At 38.4% G+C, this 24882-nt stretch overlaps 1 protein-coding gene across 2 annotated transcripts in view; it reads right to left on the reverse strand.

The window, feature by feature from the left end:
- LOC106881161 (uncharacterized) overlaps positions 1 to 24882 on the reverse strand; it is a 47181-nt gene that overhangs the window by 12698 nt on the left and 9601 nt on the right. For both annotated transcript variants that reach the window (XM_052973156.2, XM_014931450.3), the window contains exons 5-11: positions 24377 to 24506; positions 23525 to 23621; positions 22669 to 22771; positions 19475 to 19558; positions 14657 to 14802; positions 12497 to 12562; positions 1655 to 1739 (exon numbers count right to left, since the gene is read on the reverse strand). In XM_052973156.2, the coding sequence (XP_052829116.1) occupies positions 1655 to 1739; positions 12497 to 12562; positions 14657 to 14802; positions 19475 to 19558; positions 22669 to 22771; positions 23525 to 23621; positions 24377 to 24506 (711 nt within the window). The remainder of the gene's footprint in view (positions 1 to 1654; positions 1740 to 12496; positions 12563 to 14656; positions 14803 to 19474; positions 19559 to 22668; positions 22772 to 23524; positions 23622 to 24376; positions 24507 to 24882) is intronic.

Raw genomic sequence — 24882 nt, forward strand, 5'->3', positions numbered from 1 at the left:
AATCATAAAAGTAGGGCTTACAGTCAGCAAATAGTTACCCTATCCCACACAATACAAGAATTGGTGAGTTTCTTTGAGAATTTTCTCTGAAATTAAATATTACACATAGTGCTGTTCTATCTTGTTTCATCTTTTATGTTTCAATCGGATAATGGCCATGCTAGAGCACAGCCTTGAAGGGTTTAGTTGAATAAATTGATCCCAGGAGTTATTTTTTGATTCTTGTACTTATTCTAGTGGTCTTTTGCTGAGCCTTTAAATTAAGGAGATGTAAACAAACCTACACCACTTGTCGAGTGGGAGGAGGGAAGAGAAATAGACATGAACACAAAGGCATACACACACACACATATCAGTGTTACCATGTGACCGATGCTGGTGTCATGTAACTGGTACCTGTGCTGGTGGCACATAAAAGCATCTGTGCCAGTGACATGTAAAAAAGCACCCATTATCCACTTGGAGTGGTTGGTGTCAGGAAGGGCATCCAGTTGTAGAAGCCAAACCAAATCAGACTGGAGCCTGGTACAGCTTCACAGCTTACCAGTTTCAGTCAAACCGTCTAATCCATGCCAGCATGGAAAGCAGACATTAAATGATGACGATGATGATGATATATCTATATCTGTATATATATATATATATATATATATATATATATATATATATATATATATATATATATATATATATATATATATATGCGAGTAAAAATAAATACAAAAAAGGGTTTTTTTTTGTATGATTGTGTATAGAGGAATATATTATTTTGTTTAAAAGAGTTCCAACACTGTCTGTTTTTTATGTTTTATTTATATTCCTGCAGAACCAATGTGGGGTATAGAATATGGAATATATAATATAATATACAATATATAATATAAAATAAAATAAAATAAAAATGGATGGCACCATGAAATAAAGTATTGAATGTAGATGAAATATTGAGTGTTCAATATAAAGGATCAAATATATAAATATAAATATATATATATATATATATATAAAGGCGACTCGAGTTTCAGGGCTATTTCCCTTCGTCATGGCCGGTATGACAGACTTTAACAGATATATATATATATATATATACATATATATCATCATCGTTGTTGTTGTTTAACGTCTACTTTCTATGATGGCATGGGTTGGACGGTTTGACTGAGAACTAGCAAGCTGGGAAGCTGTACTAGGCTCTAATCTGATCTGGCAAGGTTTCTACAGATGGATGCCCTTCCTAACACCAACCACTCCAAGACTGTAGTGGGTGCTTTTACATGCCACCGGAACAGGTGCCAGTCAGGCAGCACTGGCATTGATCAGTCTTGAATGGTGCTTTTTATGTGCCATCAGTACAGGTGCCAGTCAGGCAATAACTGGCATTGGCTACGCTTGAATGGGGCTTTTTGTATACACAATGGATTTCATTACAATCTCTGTCAACCAAATTCACTCCCTAGGCATTGGTGGCCCAGGGCTATAGTGGAAGACAGTTTCCCAAAGTGATGCTCAGTGTGATTGACCATATTTTAACATGTTTTAACAAGAAAACCCTGAGAAAGTTCAAAACCTCAAGAGATCTTTGACATGGCATTCAATGAATGAAGGCCTTCACTTCTTGCATTTAATAGAGCGTCTATAGAAATAAGAAACTTACTGAGAGATGGGTCAAGGAAGGTCATTTTTCTCTGCTGACTGACATCTAAAAGACTTTCAAATTCTTCATTGAATTTATTCTTTACCTGAAACAAGAACAATCCAAAAATAAAAATGGTAGAAAGTGTTGCCATGGTTATGATAATAGAGAAAAATTGTGATTCTTGTTGTTTATCTTTTGTCTTTTACTTGTTTCGGTCATTAGACTGTGGCCATGCTGTAGCACTGCCTTGAAGGGTTTAGTCAAAGAAATCAACCTCGGTAATTATCTTTCAGTCTGGTACTTATTTTATAGATCTCTTTTGTTGAACCGCTAAGGCATGGGAACATAAACAAACCAACAACGGGTGTGAAGTGGTTGTGGAAGACAATCACAAACACAGGGACACACACATACACATAAATATATCATTATCATTATTTAAAGTCCACGTCCCATACAGACATGGGTTGAAAGGTTTGACAGGATCAGATGGGTCCAAGGACAGTATTGTGCCCCAATGTCTGCTTTGACATGGTTTCTATGCCTTAATGCCTTTCCTGATGCCAGCCACCAGCATAATAACATCACTAAGCAGTTCACAAGACTACTACTACTACTACTACATACACACACACACACACACACACATATATATATGCACATATATGATCAAGCATATAGTCTGGAAAAGCAAAAAATCAACTGGCGGGTTAGAAGGACATCCCCAACCTAAAAGTAACCAAATTTTTAAAACAATAACATCATCATATTATAATATATTATTCTCGTGTAAAAATCATTCGTTAAATCATCTGTAAAAAAGCTCAACAATCTATATGTTCCTTTTTGTCTGTCCTAGTTCGTCCCCTCTATGTATCCTATTTATTAGGAAATAAAAGAAATCACTTCTCTTGTTGCTTTCATTTGTATGAAACTTCTTTCCTTCTCTGTCACTTCTGGTTATTCTAACTTTCAGCCATTTTCAACACGATTTGAAACGGACTAAAACACATTTTTTCTTTATTCACACCCCCACTTTTCTACATTTTTCCTTCTGTCTAGCTTCCTGAAGAACATTTTAAACTCGAAACATCAAAGCCACTTTGAGATCCATCCATTTCTTCCTGTTTTAAGCTTAATAAATATATTTTATTTTCGCATTTTCTTCTTTTTTTTATTTTTCTTATATTTTTCTTCTTTTTCTGCATACATACACATATAGTATGTATGCATGTATGTGTGAGTATCTACATGTGTGTGTGTGTGCATGTATGTGTGTGTGTGCATGCATGTGTGTGTGTGTGCATGCATGTGTGTGTGTGAAATGTATGTATATATGGAAATATGAGCGTGAAAATGAATGAAGGACATTTATGTGCATGAATATGTATGTATGTATATGTGTGTACATATACAACATCATCATTATCATCATTTAACGTCTGTTGTCCATGCTGGCATGGGTTGGATGGTTTGACCAGACTGGCACGCTGGAAGGCTGCACCAGACTCCAGTCTGATCTGGCATGGTTTCTACAGCTGGATGCCCTTCCTATCACCAACCACTCCGAGAGGGTAATGGGTACCAGTTGTGTGACACCAGTATCTGCCACAACTATGATTTTATTTGGCTCGAAGGGTCTTCTACTCAAGCATGGCATATTGCCGAAGGTCTCAGTCATTTGCCATTGCCTCCATGAGGCCCAATGCTCAAAAGGTGCTTTTTACGTGCCACTGGCACAGGTGCTAGTTACGCAACACCAGCATATATATACAGTAATCCCTCCGCTATCACAGGTGTTACATTCCAAAATCACCTGTGATAGGTGAAAATTTGTGAAGTAGAAACATTAATGTACTGTATGTTTTTTTATTATTTTTATAATTTGTATATATTTATTTTATCATAAATGCAAAACAACACCATGGAGGAATTGACGTAAGCTTAAATAATAAACCGCAATAGGTGAACCACGATAAGGTAAGGGACTACGGTATCTTTATAAACAGCTGACTTCTGCAGTGTTTCCGTCTATGAAATTAGTATTGCAAAACCATTCTGTGGTGATGATAGAAGACACTTGCTCACAGTGCTGCACAATGGGATTGAACCCCAAAACACAAGGTTACAAATCAAAGCGAGCTTCTTAACAAAGCTGCTATGCATGCACCTATTTAATTCATAAATTACAAAAAAAACAATAAATAAAATAATAAATAAATAAATAAAATGAAGGAAATTTATTGAATTCTAACAACACCTGATAGGAAAGAGATTTATTTGTTTACTCTACCCCTGGTAATTAGTGATGGAAGTCTCTGTGACAGGCTCAGCTAATCATTCATTTTATGTTCAGCTGTTATTTCATGCCTAAACATGTAATCTTTCAAATATTTAGTCTCTGGTTTCAGTTTTGAAACTGGCTGTAATCTTTCATAAGAGGTTATTTATTTAGCTGTTTCACTCCTCCTCCTCCTTCATCTATATCTTCAATTATTTCCTCCTTCTCCCCCAGCTTAACATCCCTCCTCCTCCTCCTGCTATCTCTTATTCCTCCTCTTTCACCACCCTAACATTCTTCCTCCTCCTTTCTCTTCTTCAATATCTTCCTTTTCTTCTTCTCCTCCTCTTTCCCTTCCTCAGACAACCTTAACATCCTTCCTCCTCCTCTTCTCGTTCTTCTTCTATATCTTTCGTTTCTTCCTCCTCCTTCCACCACCTTAACATTCTTCCTCCTCTTCTCTTCTTCCTCTTCTATATCTTTCATTTCTTCCTCCTCCTTCCACCACCTTAACATTCTTCCTCTTCTTTTCTCTTCTTCCATATCTTACATCTTTTTCTTCTTCACCTCCTTCCTCTCCTCTTCAGAGAACCATAACATCATTCCTCCTCCTCTTCTCTTCTTGCTCTTCTATATCTTTCATTTCTTCCTCCTCCTTCCACCACCTTAACATTCTTCCTCTTCTTTTCTCTTCTTCCATATCTTACATCTTTTTCTTCTTCACCTCCTTCCTCTCCTCTTCAGACAGCCTTAACATCCCTCCTCCTCCTCCTGCTATCTCTTATTCTGCCCCCCCCCGCCCACCTCCATCTACCACATTCTTCTTCTGCCACCTCTACACCAAACTGAACTGCACTGACATATAATACAGATGTAGCTGATCTGACAAAGTATTTAACTGCTATATCTAGCAATAGGGTTGAGGGCAAATCCTTAATGCAAACATTCTACATATTAAATACACATGTCAGATGAAATCACACCTTATGACATGCAGGGAGTCAAAAACTTTGATTGACAGAGATTATCCATGCAACTGGGAGACAAAATCTCCCATTACGGCATTTAAAATTTATAAGTAACAACCAAGAGAGGGAGAACTCCAACAGAACTTTTAAAAAGTTTTCCTTGTGCTCTTGGACTTATAAGGCTGGTTACCTGGTTTTCATAGCATATAAGTGGATGTTATCATAACGTTACTCTTGAACAGGATGCCAGTCTGTTGCAGGATACCAATAATACTAGTCAATGGAAATCTTAGGAAAATAAAGAACATGCAGAAAATAAAGACTAGGGCGGTGAGCTGGCAGAAACGTTAGCACGCCGGGTGAAATGCTTAGTGGTATTTCGTCTGCCGTTACGTTCTGAGTTCAAATTCCGTCGAGGTCGACTTTGCCTTTCATCCTTTCTGGGTCGATAAATTAAGCACCAGTTACGCACTGGGGTCGATGTAATCGACTTAATCCCTTTGTTTGACCCCTCTATGTTTAGCTCCTTGTGGGCAATAAAGAAATAGGAAAATAAAGACTTTTTCCTATGAGAGAAGACATGGTCTTCAAGGCCAAGTCACACAAGCAACAAACATGTTTTGGTTTTGTGAAATTGCATTGGAATTTCTGGGGAGGCAACCACAGGCTCTAAATTTGATCGGTTATTAATGAATTATATGTGAATTTAGTCCTGATTAGCCAATGTAGGTCACGTGATAACGTTGGTACTCTGCCATTTATAATGACAAGGGTTCCTGTTGATCTGATGAATGGAAAAGCCTGCTCATGAAATTGATGTATGAGTGGCCAAGCACTCCACAGATACGCATACCCCTAACATATTTCTCAGAGAAATACAGGGTGATACAAAATGTGATAAAGGCTGGCCCTTTGAAATATAGGCACAACTCATTTTTGCCAGCTGAGTGGACTGGTGCAATGTGAAATAAAGTGTCTTGCTTAAGGATTCAATGTACCACCAGGAATTGAACTCATGATCTTATGATCATAAACTGAATATCCTAACCACTAAACCACATGCTTTCAGGAAAGCACTGTAGAGATTCCCAGGTAATGTAACAAGTGCAAGATGTTTTAGTGACTTCTGTGTGGCTGCTGAGTGGGGGCAACTTTTGCTCAATAGACAAGCATTGATCACTGGCATTGATTGGTGAGGTTATCTTAGTTCAAGTTAATATTCATTCTGCTCAAACGAAGCAGAAATAATTATACAAGCAATAAAAAGAAATAAAGTGGCTATAAAAAATACTTTTATCTATTTATTACGTGTACAAAAAAAAAAAACAACTCCAATAACAGACAGAGTCAACGACTATTGAAAAAGTTGCAAGTTGCAATGGAAATTTTATCAAAAATAAATAAGTAAATGAGTGGAAATCGGTATGTTAAATCAATAAGGCACTAAAAGAAAATGACTCTCCCCAGACACAATAATATATGTTTCAACACACGAATTCACATAAAGAATCTTGCAAACCAAATACAAAAACGAAATGCTATTTTATTTATTTATTGTTATGGCACATGGCTCAGTGGTTAGGGCATTGGGCTCACAATCATGAGGTAGTGAGTTCAATTCCCGTACTGGGCTATGTGATGTGTTCTTGAGCAAGGCACTTTATTTCACATTGCTGTAGAAATGAGTTGCAACATCATTGGTGCCAAGCTGTGTTGGCCTTTGGGTGACTGCCGTTTTTCCGTTAACAATCTTACCTGAACTTGTGCCCCAGAGGGGAACTTTCTAGCTGCAATCCCATGGTCATTCATGACCGAAGGGGGTTTTTACCCTTTATTCATTACTTCTGTACTTATGATGGGATGCTGAAAAGTTCCTGGCTTTAAGGGTATTGCAAAAGGCCTGGTTGGAGGCCCAACCTTCCGAGTTCTTTTATAGAGCTTAGAAAAACTGAAGGACCACTGCAATAAGTGTGTGAATCTGAGACGGGGAATATGTTGAATAAAATTATAACTAACTGATTCTCCTTTATTTCCTTTTACTCAAAGCCAGGAACTTTCCATACCCCCTTGTATATATATATATATATATATAAATATGATGGGGTGCCGAAAAGTTCTTGGCTTTAAGGGTATTGCAAAAGGCCTTCCAAGTTCTTTTACAGTGCTTAGAAAAACTGAAGGACTGCTGCAGTAAGTGTGTGCATGCTAACGTTTCTTATTTCTTTACTGCCCACAAGGGGCTAAACACAGAGGGGACAAACAAGGACAGACAAACGGATTAAGTCAATTACATCGACCCCAGTGTGTAACTGGTACTTACTTTATCGACCCTGAAAGGATGAAAGGTAAAGTTGACCTCGGCGGAATTTGAACTCAGAACGTAATATTAGACGAAATACCACCAAGCATTTCACCCGGCGTGTTAACGGTTCTGCCAGCTCACTGCCTAACATTTCTGGCAGCTTGCCAACTTTGTACACACACACATACACACTTACAGATAACACATATGTACACATACAGACACACACATACACTTACAGCCAGATTACTGCTGTCTCCTTTGCCACCAAGATCTCCAAACACTTCCTTCCAGTCAATTCATCATGTGCAACTGTTGATCCAGACAACATTTTTATTCTCTCTCCTTTTTTTTCCCTCCTTTCTCCCTCTGCTTTCCCTCCCCATTCCTTTCTGCAGAAGAGCATAGGTTCGAAATGTTGAAGAACCTTCCGCTTCTCTTGAGCGTCAAAAACCAATATGCCTTGTTTGTTCCTTCACCTGTTTCTGTCTTTTGTTCTTGTTTTACAATCTCGAACAATATATATAAAGTTGCTTTAGTTCCAAACTCTCATCGAACAAGCAGACATATGGTCAAAAACACTCCATCCATGACAATCCAACCTTTTTTAGACTTACCTTGGATTACATTACCCATGTCCTATCTTTTTCTTTCTAGCAAAGCTTATTTATTCACATTGTCTTAAATTGATCATGCACTATCTCCTAGCCTTGGAGATTTCAATGATATGAATCTTTATTCTTAAAATGACATTATAGGGTGTGTACAAGAGGTCAGATCTGGTTCGTTTAAAGATAAAACAGGTAGAATATTTTGGCTGGATATGGCCAGTTTAAATGCTAAAGGGTTAAACAGCAGAGGATTTGAGGGTATTTGGCTGCTATCTTTAGCAACCTGAACAACCACATAAAGGCTCCCTCATAAACATTATATCTTATTATATAATGTAGTTTTTCAGCGTTGGAATGGAATGCTTACACCAAATTCCCTACACTCCTGATAGTATATGTTCTACAAGCAGTTCAAATAAGGATGGGGAGGATTTGACTATATATGGCGAAATGTTGAATTAGGGAAAGTAATCCAGGTTTAGCTACTGAAACATTGTAAAATGTTTGTGTAGGGGAGAAAATGTTTTGTGGCCATCACAATGATAAATAACAGACTGGCTGACCTGACTCATCTGTAGTGTGTGTGTGTGTGTGTGTGTGTCACCTTTATTGAGTAGTGTCAACAGAAATGACCTACATTGTGAGATGATGTCAGAGTAGTGTGTGTGTGGTGGGGGAGAGATTGGGCAGGAGAGAGAGAGTAAATGAGAGAGAGAGAGAGACAGAGAGATGAGGGAAGGAGAAGGAAAGGGGTAGAGAGAGATAATGAGAGAAACGAGGAAGGAGAGGGTAAGAAGGAGAGGGAGGGGAGAGAGAGTGGGACAGAGAGGGAGAGGAGAGAAAGCGGAGAGTGAGTTGGGGAGAGTGAGGGGAGAAGGAGGGAAGAGAGAGGAGAAAGAGATGGATTGATAGGGAGCTGGGAAGAAGATAGAGGGGGGGGGCAATAGAGAGAAGAGAAGATAAAGAGAGGAGAGGAAGAACAGAGAGAGAGAGAGAGGGTGAGTAGAAGGGGAGAGAGAGAGAGAGGGTGAGGGTGAGTAGAAGGGGAAAGAGAGAGAGAGGGTGAGGGTGAGTAGAAGGGGAAAGAGAGAGAGAGAGAGAGGGTGAGTAGAAGGGGAGAGAGAGAGAGAGAGAGAGAGAGGGTGAGTAGAAGGGGAGAGAGAGAGAGAGAGAGAGAGAGAGAGAGAGAGGGTGAGTAGAAGGGGAGAGAGAGAGAGAGAGGGTGAGTAGAAGGGGAGAGAGAGAGAGAGAGGGTGAGTAGAAGGGGAGAGAGAGAGAGAGTTAGCTGTAATGGTAGAACTTGGAAGTTTATACAATAAACTGAAACAATTAAGTTTCATTCTGTTGATATTAGAGAATGGTAAACAGTATGTCCGACAACAAGCAAGAGAAGTTGCAGAATCTGGTTTCTTACCACAGCCACCACTACCACCACTGTTACCTCTGCTAGCAGCAGCAGCAGCAGCAAAGTACCATTAGCTAGTGAAAGGAGCTTCTGCGTGGTTGCTTGCCATGCTTGAAATAGCAACTGAATCAAAATTGTTATGAATGATAAGGATGACCATTTCTCAAATGCTATTGCTGTATTCCTCTGTAATCCTGAAGACTACCCCCACACCAAAAAAAACCAAGTGTTCTAATGCAATATTCCAACATAACCAATATAGAATCATTATTGTTTCAGGCAAAATGCTTAGCGGCATTTCGTCTGTCTTTACATTCAGAGTTCAAATTCTGCCGAGGTTGACTTTGCCTTTCTTTCTTTCATGGTCGATAAAATAAGTACCATTCGAGCACAGGGGTCAATGTAATTGACTTACATCCTCCCCTGAGATTGCTGGCCCTGTGCCAAAATTTGAAACCAATATCACTATTAATTAAATCATGTATTAAGGCGGCGAGCTGGCAGAATCGTTAGCGCACTGGACGAAATGCTTAGCAGTATTTCGCCTGTTGCTATATTTTGAGTTCAAATTCCACCGAGTTCAAATTCCACCTTTCATCCTTTTGGGGCCAATAAAATAAGTACCAGTGAAACACTGGGGTCGATGTAATCGACTAGCCCCCTCCCACAAAATTTCAGGCCTTGTGCCTATAGTAGAAAGGATTATTAAGTCATGTATTGGTTTCTTTTTCTCAAGCAGTCTATACCATTTAGTACTCGATTCTGTACACTAGATACCAGCTGTATACACTGGGCCTTAATCTTAGTTCATCCCAGACAGTTGGTTAGTACATTGGGCTGCAAAACATCACCACACATTTCGGTTTGTTAGCATAGTCATCAGCATCCTTCCAAGTGATGCTAAGTTGCTTCAGATAGTCTTTGAATGTGGCACTCTATGGCTTCTTGCATCTTCCTCTCTTTCGTCATCATTCTGGTGGTACCCATTCTATGGATGTCTTTGGTATCCATTCTTCTGGCAGTGGGAAAACATGGCCTGCAAGTCTCACCCTTCTTTCCATCACAATCTCCTGCAGACTGTGCGAATTGGATCTTCTCAAGACTTCAGAGTTTGTGATTCTACTTCTGTAAGTTATGTTGAGTATTCCATCAATGGTAGAATGTATTCAACCTCTGAGTGATCTTCGTAGGCAGGCATGTATGCATGTGAGCTTGTAAGCATGTATACATGTATGTAAGCTTGTATGTATGTATGTAAGCTTGTATGTATGTATGTATGTAAGCTTGTATGTATGTATGTATGTATGTAAGCTTGTATGTATGTATGTATGCATGCATGTAAGCATGTATATATGCATGCATGTAAACATGTATATATGTATGTATGCATGCATGGATGTATGTATGCATGTAAGCTTGTATGCATGTGTATGTATGTATTCATGTAAGCATGTATGTATGTAGATATGTATGCATTATGTATGTATGTATGTAAGCTTGTATGTATGTATGTAAGCTTGTATGTATGTATGTATGTAAGCTTGTATGGATGTATGTATGCATGTATGTATGTATGTATGTATGTATGTATGTATGTAAGCTTGTATGGATGTATGTATGCATGTATGTATGTATGTATGTATGTATGCATGCATGTAAACATGTATATATGTATGTATGCATGCATGGATGTATGTATGCATGTAAGCTTGTATGCATGTGTATGTATGTATTCATGTAAGCATGTATGTATGTAGATATGTATGCATTATGTATGTATGTATGTAAGCTTGTATGTATGTATGTATGCATGTACATATGCATGTAAGCTTGTATGTATGCATGTACATATGCATGTAAGCTTGTATGCATGTATATGTATGTATTCATGTAAGCATGTATGGATGTACATATGTACGCATGTATGTATGTATGTAAGCTTGCATGTATGCATACATGTATGTAAGCATGTACATATGTATATATGTATGTATGTATGCATGTAAGCTTGTATGAATGTATGTATGTATTCATGTAAGTATGTATGTATGTACATATGTATGCATGTATGTATTTATGTATGTATATATGTTGTTGTTGGCACTCCGTCGCTTACGACGTCGAGGGTTCCAGTTGATCCAATCAACGGAACAGCCTGCTCGTGAAATTAACGTGCAAGTGGTTGAGCACTCCACAGACACGTGTACCCTTAGCGTAGTTCTCCGGGATATTCAGTGTGACACAGTGTGACAAGGCTGACCCTTTGAATTACAGGCACAACAGAAACACGAAGAAAGAGTGAGAGAAAGTTGTGGTGAAAGAGTACAGCAGGGTTCGCCACCAACCCCTGCCGGAGCCTCGTGGAGCTTTAAGTGTTTTTGCTTAATAAACACTCACAACGCCCGGTCTGGGAATCGAAACCGCGATCCTATGACCGCGAGTCCGCTGCCCTAACCACTGGGCTATTGCACCTCCACATGTATATATGTATATCTTAGTTTACTCCTGTACAGTTGGCCACTACATAGGGCAGCATCTCCAATCATTTCTAAGTAACTTAGCACCCCAGGTGATGCTAAGTTACTTCAAATATTCTTTGAATGTGGCATGCCATGCCCCTTCTTGTGTCTCCCTCTCTTTCTTCATATCTCTAATGGCACCTAATGTATAGCTCACTTGAGTATTCATTCTTTTGACAGCAGGAAAACATGGCTTGCAAGTCTCATAACTTCTTTCCTTCACAATCTCCTGTAAACTGCACAGACTGGCTCTTCCAGGACTGCAGAGTTTGTGATTCTGTTTCTGTAATTGATCTTGAGTCTCGAGTATTCTGTGTAGACACCATTGGTGAAATGCATTCAACCTTGGACAGAACTTAGTAGTCATTTTCCAAATTTTTCCTGCATTGACTGCTGTTGGCAGAACAAAGCTCTGGTACAGTAGGATCTTCATGAGATTACTAATCAAAATGCTGGCTCACATCTTGTTTGCTCCTCTGAACACTGCTACAGCACACCTGATTCTGAAGTTGACATCTGTCTCAGAATCCAGCTCCACACCTGACCTCATGTCCTAATTTAATTCTATGCAATAGCCTTAACTAGACTCTACTGTTAATATGACAATGGTGCAATACTCAAACCATTTTAATATATTCTCTTAATTATTCAATTACATCAATGTATGAATCTGTCTGCATTCTTTTAATAAAATACTTAAGGCAAAATAAAATGTAATATTAATTTGATAAAATAGATTTCAAAATCATTTTTAGGTAAACATGTAAATCTTACCTCAAATTGTAGATCCAAAACTGTGATCATGGGCCAGTTTTCAAGTAATATTAAATTAATGTCAGCCTAGCAAATTGAGAATAATTAATTCAAAATATTGCTTTCATACATGATCATGGTTATACAACTTTAAATACTCTCTCTACATATATATGTGTGTGTGTGTGTATGTGAGTGTGTGTATGTGAGTGTGTGTATGTATGTACATATGTATGTATATATATATATATATATATATATATATATATATATATATATATATATATATATATATATATATATATATATATATATTGGGTTGTCCGGAAAGTTTGTGCCGATTTATAGTAGCTTACCTTTCGACTTATTTTAGAACATGGTTGAGTCCATAAAATAGGATTTGACTACATCTCCATTTAGAGCACAGTTTAAGCTATCTTTTCGAGGAAGAAGGTTTATGTTCCTATAACCTGTGTTGATTCTGTAACCCTTTAAAATGGAAGATAGGAAAGTTCATTTTCGGCACTTGATGCTTTTCTTTTTCCGTAAAGGGAAAAATGCTTCACAAGCAACCAAAGAAATATGCACAGTTTACAATGATGTTTCTTTATCTGAAAGAACTGTACGGAAGTGGTTTGCAAAGTTCCGAGCTGGAGATTGTAGCCTCATTGATAAAGAGCGATCAGGCAGACCATCCACTACAGATGATAACCAAATAAAGTCATTAATTGAGAATAACCCATATTGCACAACCCAAGAATTGGCAGAAAGCCTCAACCTATCAAAATCCATTGTTCATGAGCACCTGGTAAAGCTTGGGTACACAAATCGCTACGATACTTGGGTACCACATGAGTTGAGTGAGAAGAACCTTTTGGAAAATCGGCACAAACTTTCAGGACAACCCAATATATATTATATGATGGAATTTCCTGTCGAAGCTGACATGTGGGTTCAGTTTTTGCTGAATGACATGCACTAATCATTTGTTTATAGTGATCAAATGTATGTGCTACATATTTGTCCACTCCCTCCATCGAATCGACATTGCCTGAACAGGTGCTCAAGTGTACTACATGTCAGATGTTGAAATGATCATAGCACAAGGTGAAATGAAGTGCCTTGCACAAGTACACAATGTCACACTTGGCTTCCTTGGAATCAAACCCATGATCTAGCAATTGTGAGGGCAACACCCTAACCACTAGGCCGTGCACCTTCATGAATATATATATATATATATATATATATATATATATATATATATGTACTGAAGGTCTACAGTTTTGTAAGTAACATATGATTGGAAAATGTAAAATACTTTCGACCATTTCCTCAACATACAGAATGTAATGCTAAGGTGTGATATCAATATAATATCAATATGATCAATATGTAATACGAAAACAAAATATGTCAAATATGATATGTCAAAGAGGTAATGCCAAAGATGCAATGTGAAAGAGAATTTGAAAGAGGTAATGTCAAAGTTGTAATGTCAAAGAGGTAATGCCAAAGAGATAATGCTAAAGAGGTACTGTGAAAGAGGTAATGTCAAAGGTGTAATGTGAAAGAGGTAATGTCAAAGGTGTAATGTGAAAGAGGTAATGTCAAAGGTGTAATGTGAAAGAGGTAATGTCAAAGGTGTAATGTGAAAGAGGTAATGTCAAAGAGGTAATACCAAAGAGGTAATGCCAAGGAGGTATTGCCAAAGATGCAATGTGAAAGAGGTCATGTGAAAGAGAATATGAAGGAGGTAATGTCAAAGATGTAATGTCAAAGGAGTAATGTCAAAGAGTTAATGTCAAAGATGCAATGTGAAAGAGGTAATGTCAAAGAAGTACTGTGAAAGAAGTAATGTCAAAGGTGTAATGTGAAAGATGTAATGTGAAAGAGGTAATGCCAAAGAGGTAATGTCAAAGAAATAATGCTAAAGAGGCAATGTCAAAGAAGCAATGTCAAAGAGGTAATGCCAAAGTGAGATGTTAAAATGTGGTAATGTCAAGATGTAATCACAATATGTGTTGTTAAGATATGATGCCAAGATGTAATGTTACAAATGTAATGTCAAGATATAACAGCAATAAATGATGTCAAGAAGTAATGTCAAGATGTAATATTGAGATGAGGTGTCAAAATTTAATATCATACACGTGTAATGTCAAAGTTGTATTTACTTACTGATGTGGTATTTCTCAGAGAGTCTTTGAGACAATTCAATGAAATAGCAGTCACAGCAATCAGCCAAGAGTTTTGGAAGCTTGTGTTGTCGGCTGTGATGATATACTGATCCCAGACATACAGAAGAGTTTCCAGATTAAAGTAAACTAATGAGATTATCAAAATATTGAGGAAATAATAATAATAATAATAATAATTAAATGAATAAAAGAAAGACAATAAATTTACAGAAATAGCTAATAAAGTTGTATCAGATATAATTGAAAATATTGTATGAAATATAATTGTATACAGTGGCAAATTAGCAGAGCTATTAGAGCATTGGATAAAATGCCCTGTGGTATTTGTTCTGGGTCTCTGCTCTCAAAGATCAAATTGCACCAATTTTACTTTTCATTCTTTCAATATTGGTAAATAAAGACTTGGTCTTGGGGGTTGTTCTTTCTCGCTATCCTTCTATCTCCTTCCCCCCTCTCTCACTTTCTTTCGTTCTTTCTTTCTGGGAGGAATTTTCTGTGGTCAAACCAAGTGAAGGGTGGGCTCTGTTAGGTCTGAATGTCAATGTCCAAGACAAACTGTATGTTGTGATTAGTACCTCCATTGAGAAACTGCAGAGTAGCATAAAAAGTTCTTTTCATGTAATGATGTGGTTGAACAGAATATAGAATTTCATGTATGGGAGAGATAGAGAGAGACAGAGAGATATATAAAGAAATAGATAGAAAGATAGAGAAAGAGGGGGGAGTGTGGAGAAGAGTGAATGAAGGAATGATTTAATTGATAAGCTATGAAATGACTAGATAAGGGCTTTGAAAATACAGTCCATATCCTGTTATCTGCTTCACACGTTATCCTTGGCCAAAAACACTTTACACTTTAATCATTCAGTAGATAACACAGGACTGTGTCAATGACTCGGTTCACTTCAGTACCATAATTGGGGACAGAATTTTGGGGTCAGACTGTAGGGGCTCAGGGAATGGGGCAGAAAACCCAAGGGCTGCCCTAACAGGCACACACTCTAGCCACACCACAGGTCCACCTAGCTGTAAGAAGGTAAATTGTAGTGATGAAAATTGTTTTATTGGCTTACATCTGATGCATAAGCCATCTGCATATATAGCCTTATTAGTAACTGCATTCATACTGGAAGATGGATTAAACCATATAATTTTTCTATGATTATTCGTGTTATTAAATCCTCATCATTAGATGTCAAATACAGAAAAAGATCTGTACCTCACCTTCCATATAATATGAAATACTCTGAGAATCTAATTTTTCATTACTAATTTTTAGTTAAAACCTTGTAATTATTACACCTTTTACAAGTCAGAAACTGTGTTTTAATACTAATGTCTTTGGGGACCAAAGGAGGACAATGAAAAAGAGAAAGGACTCTTTAGACATGCTTGGGATGAGACAGCTTCTTTAGTGTTGGTCTCTTGTTAAAATGCACCCACTACATTCTGTAAAGGGATTGGTGATAGGGAGAGCATCTAGTCATAGAAGCCATGTCAAAATGAAGGGTACGAGTGAAACGTGGTCCTTGACAAGGTCAGCATTTTCTAAATTAGAACTGGAAAGCAGCATTTTCTAAATAAGACCCAACTTGTGACTATCCATCCAACATGGAAAGTGGATGTATGATGATGATGACAATTATTGTGGTGGTGGTGATAACAATAGTGATGATGATGGTGATGATGATGATGACGACGACAACAACAACAACATTGACGATGAGGGTATTGACGATAAGATGTCAAGATGTAATATGTACACGTAAAATCAAAAATATTTTTTCTTACTGATTGATGTTCGTTGAGAATTTAGTGAGAAGAGTAAAAAAAAATGAGGAAGAACTGTGATTTGAAACTGGATCTTAGGGATTTAATTGCATACATGAGCCAATCTTAACTCTACAATGTTCACCTAGATATAAGTCCACCAGATTCATCAGTCTCCCTCCCTTCCATCAATCTCTCAGAGAGACATGTTAAGGGTGACTAAGCACATTTCTCCCATCCTTCCTTTCACCAGAAATGCAACACTCTGGATTTCCCTTTTCATTCAGTGCTCCCTCCACTTTTTCTACAGACATTGACCTACAGGTAGACATATAGCTTAAACATTGAGGAGAACATAATTCTCACCAGCCTGGGAGAGCAGGTAAAGGTCATGGGCACTCCATGACCACCTTTCATTAATTTATATAAAAAAACAACAACAAAGAAACAAACAGAAGCATAAAAAAAAAGAAAAGAAAAATGAGTGAAATTGTTGAAATTCTAATTTGTAAATATACTTAGAAACAAGTTATAAAATGACCTCAGTAATTGGTATGGAGTGTCATCACTGTTAATGGGAAATAAAAGAAGAGGAAGAAGAAGAGGGGAGAAGAATGTATCGTCATCATCATCATCATCATCATCATCATTGACACAACCACCATCATGACTGCAGTTTCCACCACCAATGTTGTCATTGTTGTAATGATGATTATGATGATGATCATCATCATTATCATCATCAGCAGCAGTAACATTACCAGCCACTACTACCATCGTCATCATTGCCACCACCATCACCACCACCACCACCACCACCACCACCAGGCTCCAATCTGATCTGGCAGAGTTTCCACACCTGGATGCTCTTCCTAACGCCAACCACTCTAAGAGTGTAGTGGGTGCTTTTACATGCCACCGGCACGAGGGCCAGTCAGGCGGTTCTGGTAACAATCATGCTCAAAAGGTATTTTTACATGCTATCTGTACGGGAGTCAATCTGGCGGCACTGGCAATGACCACGCTTGAATGTTGTTTTTCACGTGTCGGTAAGCGATGCTGGCAACGATCACACTCGAATAGTGCTTTTCACGTGTCATCGGCATGGGAGCCAATCCGTGGCCCTGGCAACGATCATGCTTGAATGCACTTTTAACGTTCCACTGGCACGAGTGCCAATCAGGCAGTACTCTCATCGGCCACGTCAGCGATTTTGATTTTGATTTCACTTGCCTCAAAAGGTCTTCACAAGCAAGGTTTATTGTCCAATGAATGAGGGGCATTCATAAGTGGGCTGGTTACACCCACTGGCATAGGCCATGGGCTTTGGTCTCACTTGGCTTGCCGGGTCTCCAAAAGTCTCAGTCACTAGTCATTGCCTTGGTAAGGCCCAATGTTTGAAGGTCGTGCTTCACCACCTCATCCCTCAACTGTTAGGGTGTGACACTTCTTCACACAGCTGTCTTCATTCATTCGAAACACATGACCATACCAGCACAGTTCTCTCTCTTGCACACCACATCTGATGTTTCTTATGTCCAACTTTTCTCCCAAGGCACTTACACTCTGTTGTGTATGCACACTGACATTACACATCTAGTGGAGCATACTTGCTTCATTCCTTGCAAGCTTACACATGTCCTCAGCAGTCCTGGCCCATGTTTCACTTCCATGTAGCATAGCTGTTCGTACACATGCGTCATACAGTCTGCCTTTTACTCTGAGCGAGAGGCCCTTTGTCACCAGCAGAGGTAGGAGCTCTCTAAACTTTGCCCAGGCTATTCTTATTCTAGCATCTACACTTTCAGAGCATCCACCCCTGCTACTAACTTGGTTCCCTAGGTAACGGAAGCTATCAACTACTTCTAGTTTTTCTCTCTGGAATGTGACAGAAGCTGTTCTCTGAACGTTTTCAGTGTTTATTGCTTCTGAGCATTTGCCACATACAAAAGCTATCTTCCCAGTTAGCCTCCTTTTGATATTGCTGCACCTCTTATGTGTCCATAGCTTACACTGGTTACATCTTATGGAGTTTCTACCTACACCTTTTCTACAGATCAAGCAGGACCATCTACCTGAAGGGCTTTGTGGTTTGTCTGCCTTCCTACTTATTAAGACTTTGGTTTTAGCTAGGTTGACTCTAAGGCCCTTCGATTCTAATCCTTACTTCCACACCTGAAACTTTTCCTCTAGTTCTGATAGTGACTCAGCAATTAGAGCAAGGTCATCAGCATAGACGAGCTCCCAGGGGCATCCTTCTTGATTTCCTCTGTTATTGCCACCATAAAATTTAGTATAGCTATTTAAGTAGCCAAATATATGGAAGCCCATCTGTAACAAATTTCACTCACAAGGTATTAATCAAACCAAAGCTACAGAAGAAACTTGCCCAAGCTATTGTGTAGTGGTATCCAACCCAGAACCATGTGACAACATTGGTGGTGGAAACTGCAGTCTTGATGGTGGTGGTGTCAATGATGATGATGATGATGATGCATTCTCCTCCTCCTCTTCTTCTTCCTCTTCTATTTCACATTGTGTTGTTATTGGCACTCTGTTGCTTACGACGTCGAGAGTTCCAGTTGATCCGATCAACGGAACAGCCTGCTCGTGAAATTAAAGTGCAAGTGGCTGAGCACTCCACAGACACGTGTACCCTTAACGTAGTTCTCGGGGATATTCAGCGTGACACAGTGTTACAAGGCTGACCCTTTGAATTACAGGCACAACAGAAACAGGAAGTAAGAGTGAGAGAAAGTCGTGGTGAAAGAGTACAGCAGGGTTCGCCACCATCCCCTGCCGGAGCCTTGTGGAGTTTTAGGTGTTTTCGCTCAATAAACACTCACAACGCCCGGTCTGGGAATCGAAACCGCGATCCTATGACTGTGAGTCCGCTGCCCTAACCACTGGGCCATTGCGCCTCCTATTTCACATTAACAGTGATGGCACTCCATACCAATTACATGTATCTACAGGTTTTATTATGTGGCAGTATTTTTTTGTCTCTTACTCTAAATTTCATGCTTACCAACAAACATATTCTGGATGATCGGTTTCAGTAAAACAGACATCTTTTGAATGAATTCCCTGTCATTGTCGGATGTGATAGCAGCTGAAGATAAAGTAAAGAGCTTTAAATTTACATCTTATGGCAAAAGTTTATGGTCACTTAATACTACCAAACTGAAAATACTCTCTGTCTCTTCCCCCACTCCTCTCTCTGTGTCTCTCTCTCTCACACACACACACACACACACACACACACACACACATTTTTGTTGAAATGGAAATTCAAGTCATGAGACAAATCTTAGTTTCAATTTCAATAAAAAACAAATCCTCTCCAGCAAAGGTTCTCAACCCATTTTGGCCAAAGGCCCCCTTTTGACCCTTGGAGTCACAAATGGCTCCCCTAGAAAATATTTATATTTTTCAAAATAATACTTATTTTGATATCAGCAGATAATGATTAAAAAATAATGGACGTCGTTTTACATATGCACTTGCACGCATTCGGAAGTACAGATGTACAGATTGAAATGCAAAATAACGAAATAATGAATTGAAAGTTTTGGTAATTACGTTTATTTCCACCACGCGATACTTATGAGATCAACGTGTTGTCTATTGAAAGAGTGCTCTTTAGTACAAGAGAGCCCCTTTGCTCCAAAACTACCCCCTCGAGTTCCAAATGGCACCCCAGCAGGGGCCGTATAGCCCCTGTTGAGAACCTTTGCTCTACAGTATGTATTGAGCACTATCCCATTCATCTGACATAAACCAATGTACAAATTATATATGTGTATATTAGCATAGGGAAACTGTGCTATGATCTTCAGTGGTCAATGATGGTGGCTGGAATGTTATTTACACATCACAGATTTTTATATATATATATATATATATATATATATATATATATATGACACCCTTAGTCACATTTAGTTGATGACTATAATTCTCCTTTATGCACACACACACACACACACACACACACACTCATAGAGTTATTGATGAATTTATCTGAATTGGTCAGACCAATATAAATTCTATGACTCATTTGTAAAACATTAATTTCTTTGGCAAAGGACCACATTCCAAACTGTGGAGTCTACTTCTGTTTTTCTCCTTACACTCTAAAATTAATTACTTTGTATTCCTATTTTAATTGCATTTTGCTGATTTTTGTTTTCTTCTTGTTTTTGTTTCCTAATCTCTCTGGATAGCATTACCATAAACTGATACAGATCAGCCTCTTGATTATACTGGATTTAATTAATCCAGGATTTTTAGTCTAGAACAGGGTTCTCAGCCAGAGTCCATATGGACCTTGGGGGTCCCATATAAGATTTTGGTGTTAAAATTTATGACCATTAAATTGATTATATTTCCATAATCCACAAAATATTTTAACAATTTTTTAATACTAATATTTAGTTACAAAAATATATGACCTTTTAAACATCAAATGGCTAGTGGGTTCCACCCAAGTAAAACAGGAATCAGAGGGGGTCCATAGGTAGAAATACTGCTCTAGAATAACACAAAACATTCAAAGTGACTGTAAACTCTTGGCCTGATAATTTCTAATAACCTCTCATTGTGGCCCTCACAGATATATAACCTTTTCTATTCTAGGCACAAAGCCCAAAATTTTTGGGGAGGGAGCCAGTTGATTAGATCAACTCCAGTATGCAACTGATATTTAATTTATTGACCCTGAAAGGAGGAAAGGCAAAGTCAACTTCGGTGGAATTTGAACTAAGAATGTAAAGATAGACGAAATGCTGCATAGCATTTCGCTTGGCATGCTAACGTTTCTTATTTCTTTACTGCCCACAAGGGGCTAAACATAGAGGGGACAAACAAGGACAGACAAAGGGATTAAGTTGATTATATCGACCCCAGTGTGTAACTGGTACTTAATTTATCGACCCCGAAAGGATGAAAGGCAAAGTCGACCTCGGCGGAATTTGAACTCAGAGCGTAACGGAAGACGAAATACCGCTAAGCATTTCGCCCGGCGTGCTAACGTTTCTGCCAGCTCGCTGTCTTCCTCACAGATATATAACATTGCTAAACTTGCATCACAAGGACAAGAAATCTGAATAACACCTTAATGGTTGTTAAAGCTGAGCAGGAATTACATCAGTGCCGCTTTCACCTCAGTATGATGGGCCCTGCAATGGTAACATGCACTGCCTCCTCCTTCCTTGTCTATCTAATTTAAATAATAGAATAGAATAAATAATCAAATGGTACCAGTTATGGCTAACCTGCTGCTCATCCGGTATTTTTGTGTATTTAGAACAACATTATACAATATACCCTTCCTTTTTCAAGATGGTGGCATATGACTTAATTTAGCAGCTATTTCAAATGACTACATAGAGATCCTTCGATGGTCAATAGCAGCAAAATTATATTTAACAAGATCACTCAGAGAGCACAAACTTCTGCCAAGGCAACACCAACGTCTTCTCAATGATTAGCTGGAGATGATTTTTAAAATGAGAATATCTGAAATAAACTCGACTGCTCTCACAAACGAGAATACTAAATATGGCCTTCGTAGGGTTTTCGAGCGAGATCGTTGCCAGTGCCCCTGGACTGGCTCTTGTGCGGGTGGTACATAAAAGACACCATTTTGAGCGTGGTTGTTGCCAGTACCGCCTGACTGGCCTTTGTGCGGGTGACACGTAAAAGCACCCACTACACTCTCTGAGTGGTTGGCGTTAGGAAGGGCATCCAGCTGTAGAAACTCTGCCAAATCAGATTGGAGCCTGGTGTTGCCATCCGGTTTCACCAGTCCTCAGTCAAATCGTCCAACCGATGCTAGCATGGAAAGCGGACGTTAAACGATGATGATGATGATGAACCCGACTGCTCTCAAAAATTAAGTAAAAAAACAGGAAAAGTAATCCAGAATCCTTGTCCGGTACCAGATTGATCCCAAAATCTAATCAGTTCGCACCAGTCATGAGGCCAAACTTCCCTGAAAGTTTCATCTGAATTCATCCAGCAGTTCTTGAGATATCTTGTCCATGGACAAAGAAACAAACAAACATGACTGAAAACAATACCTCTGCCTTCATTAAGGCGGAGGTAATAAAACATGTAACATAAAATGACTGTGAGGAAAGGTGAACTCTGGCAATCAGGTAGGGTATTTCTCTGAAATAAGCTCAACATTTTCATTAAAGAGATAAATTTATTACATACCTTCTTGATGTACCCCACCACATTTTTGGGCAAACACTTGTTCTGCATTTGGGTATTTCTGCCTCAATGTTTGTATAACGTTTTTGGTAAAAGATTTTAGATCCTACAAATGAAATCATCATCATCATCATCATCATCGTTTAATGTCTGTTTTCCATGCTGGCATGGATTGGAGGGTTTTGATAGGAGCTGGTGATCCAGAGGACTGCACTAACGTCCAATGTCTGCTTTGGCATGGTTTCTATGGCTGGATGTCCGTCTTAACACCAACAACTTTTACAGAGTGAACAAGGTGCTTTTTCCATGGCACCAGCACCAGTGAGGTCACCAAGTAACTTACAAAACAAGACCTCTCAACTGAAAGTGAAGTAGCATTGAGGGGAGTGACTTTATGGCACATGATGAAAGGTTAAAGTATGACAGAGGGACAGGAGCAGATGTCTTACTGTAGGAGAGATTTTTAACCTAAAGAGAGAAAAATTGAAGCAAACTACTTAAGTGAAACGTCAAATATATTTAATAATGAACTGACAAGCCATGGGAAAGCACCTATATGGTGGCTTTCCCTACTAGAAATAACAGTTAAATTTTTTCTAAACTCCATCCTAGTGTTTTGTAGTTCTGGTTATTCAATTTGATTGGATGATCACCCCTGGGACAGCTTTGGTCATATGTATGCTTGATCAGCATTCACTTGGAACTAAACAGCAACGGTAACAGTGATGTTAATGAGCTGTAAATACCGAGTGAAGTTAAAGAAACATTGTAGTGCTCAAGCATGGCCAAAGCACACAGACTGAATGTAGTAAAACAATGAAAGTGTGAAAGAGTAAAAGAAATATTTCTGTGAAAATACCTTGTCTGAATCTTGTACAAACATGGGAAGGTTCTTCATGAATGAGCAATATTCTTCAATCAGAAGTGAAAGAACTTTATCAGGGACTGGATTTGTACTGAAATAGAAATACATCTTCAACTTACGATGAAATTAAACAAACAAAGTCTGATTTAGAAGCGTTGAGATGTATTGAAAGATACAGAAATACATTTTTTAAAATTCTCAAACGCGTGATAATGCTAATAAAATAGCGTGAACAGGATAAATTATCCAAACATTGCAGAAAAATACGTTACCGGCCAGTCTCATGGCTGGCCAGTAATGTATTTTTCTGGAATGTATGGATAATTTATCCTAATCACGCTATTTATTAGCCTTATCATGCGTCTGAGAATAAAAAATAAAAAATAATTTCTGTATCTTTCAATACATCTCAACGCTTCTAAAATAAACTTTGTTTACTTTCATCGTAAGTTGAAGTTAACGTTAGCATCTTATGAAGCTAAATTTATAAGTTCTAAAATTGCAGAAGAATTCGTTACTGTGCAGTTTAACTTAATGGCAAAGCACTTGATGCGTAATCACAGGGATGTGAGTTTGTGTCTCATGGCTGACCGGTAATGTATTTTTCTGCAATGTATGGATAATTTATCCTGATCACGCATTTGAGAATAAAAAAAAAAATTTCTGTATCAGAAATACATCTGATGAAATTCCCCTAAAGTCCCTAAAGGACATGATGCACTCGTTGGTTGGAGCCAGCTCCCTCCACCCTGGGTGAGAGATGCTGCACGTACAAGTAAGTACCTCACCTTTACTGGAACTAATGACACAAATTAACAAAAACAAACAAACAATTAAAGAACTTACATTTGGATATGTTGCATAGCAACTAGAAGGAATGGTACAGTGATGAAATATTCCTTGGGATCCAGAGACACTGGTTGTTCTGCAACCGACAGGTAAAATGCTAGAATGCTTTTCATACAATAAAAGGCACCTATAAAATAATGAAAGAAATGGTGTGTTATGGCTGGAATGTCTTTGATTAAAACTGTATTTAGTCAGAATTGATTCAGGGTTATACAACAACAACATCAGGGTTAAGTACATTCAATGTAGGCTATGTCCACCATGGTCTTCTTATATCTCTAGGATTGTGCACATCTGCCATTCATGCTTACACACACACACACAATCTGATCAGTAAAATATACATAGAGATGCAGAAAAAATAATTTTGTAGTGCAAAAGTCTTATTTACTTATCTCATATATTGTTATTAATTTCGTATGTGTATTTCGTGTGCAAGATTCTTGATGTGGATACGTGTGTTGAAAGAAATGCAATAAATTAATAAAGGACTGAACCAGTGC

The sequence above is a fragment of the Octopus bimaculoides genome, chromosome 1, assembly GCF_046866305.1.
Source record: "Octopus bimaculoides isolate indiv1 chromosome 1, ASM4686630v1, whole genome shotgun sequence".
Classification (NCBI taxonomy): domain Eukaryota; kingdom Metazoa; phylum Mollusca; class Cephalopoda; order Octopoda; family Octopodidae; genus Octopus; species Octopus bimaculoides.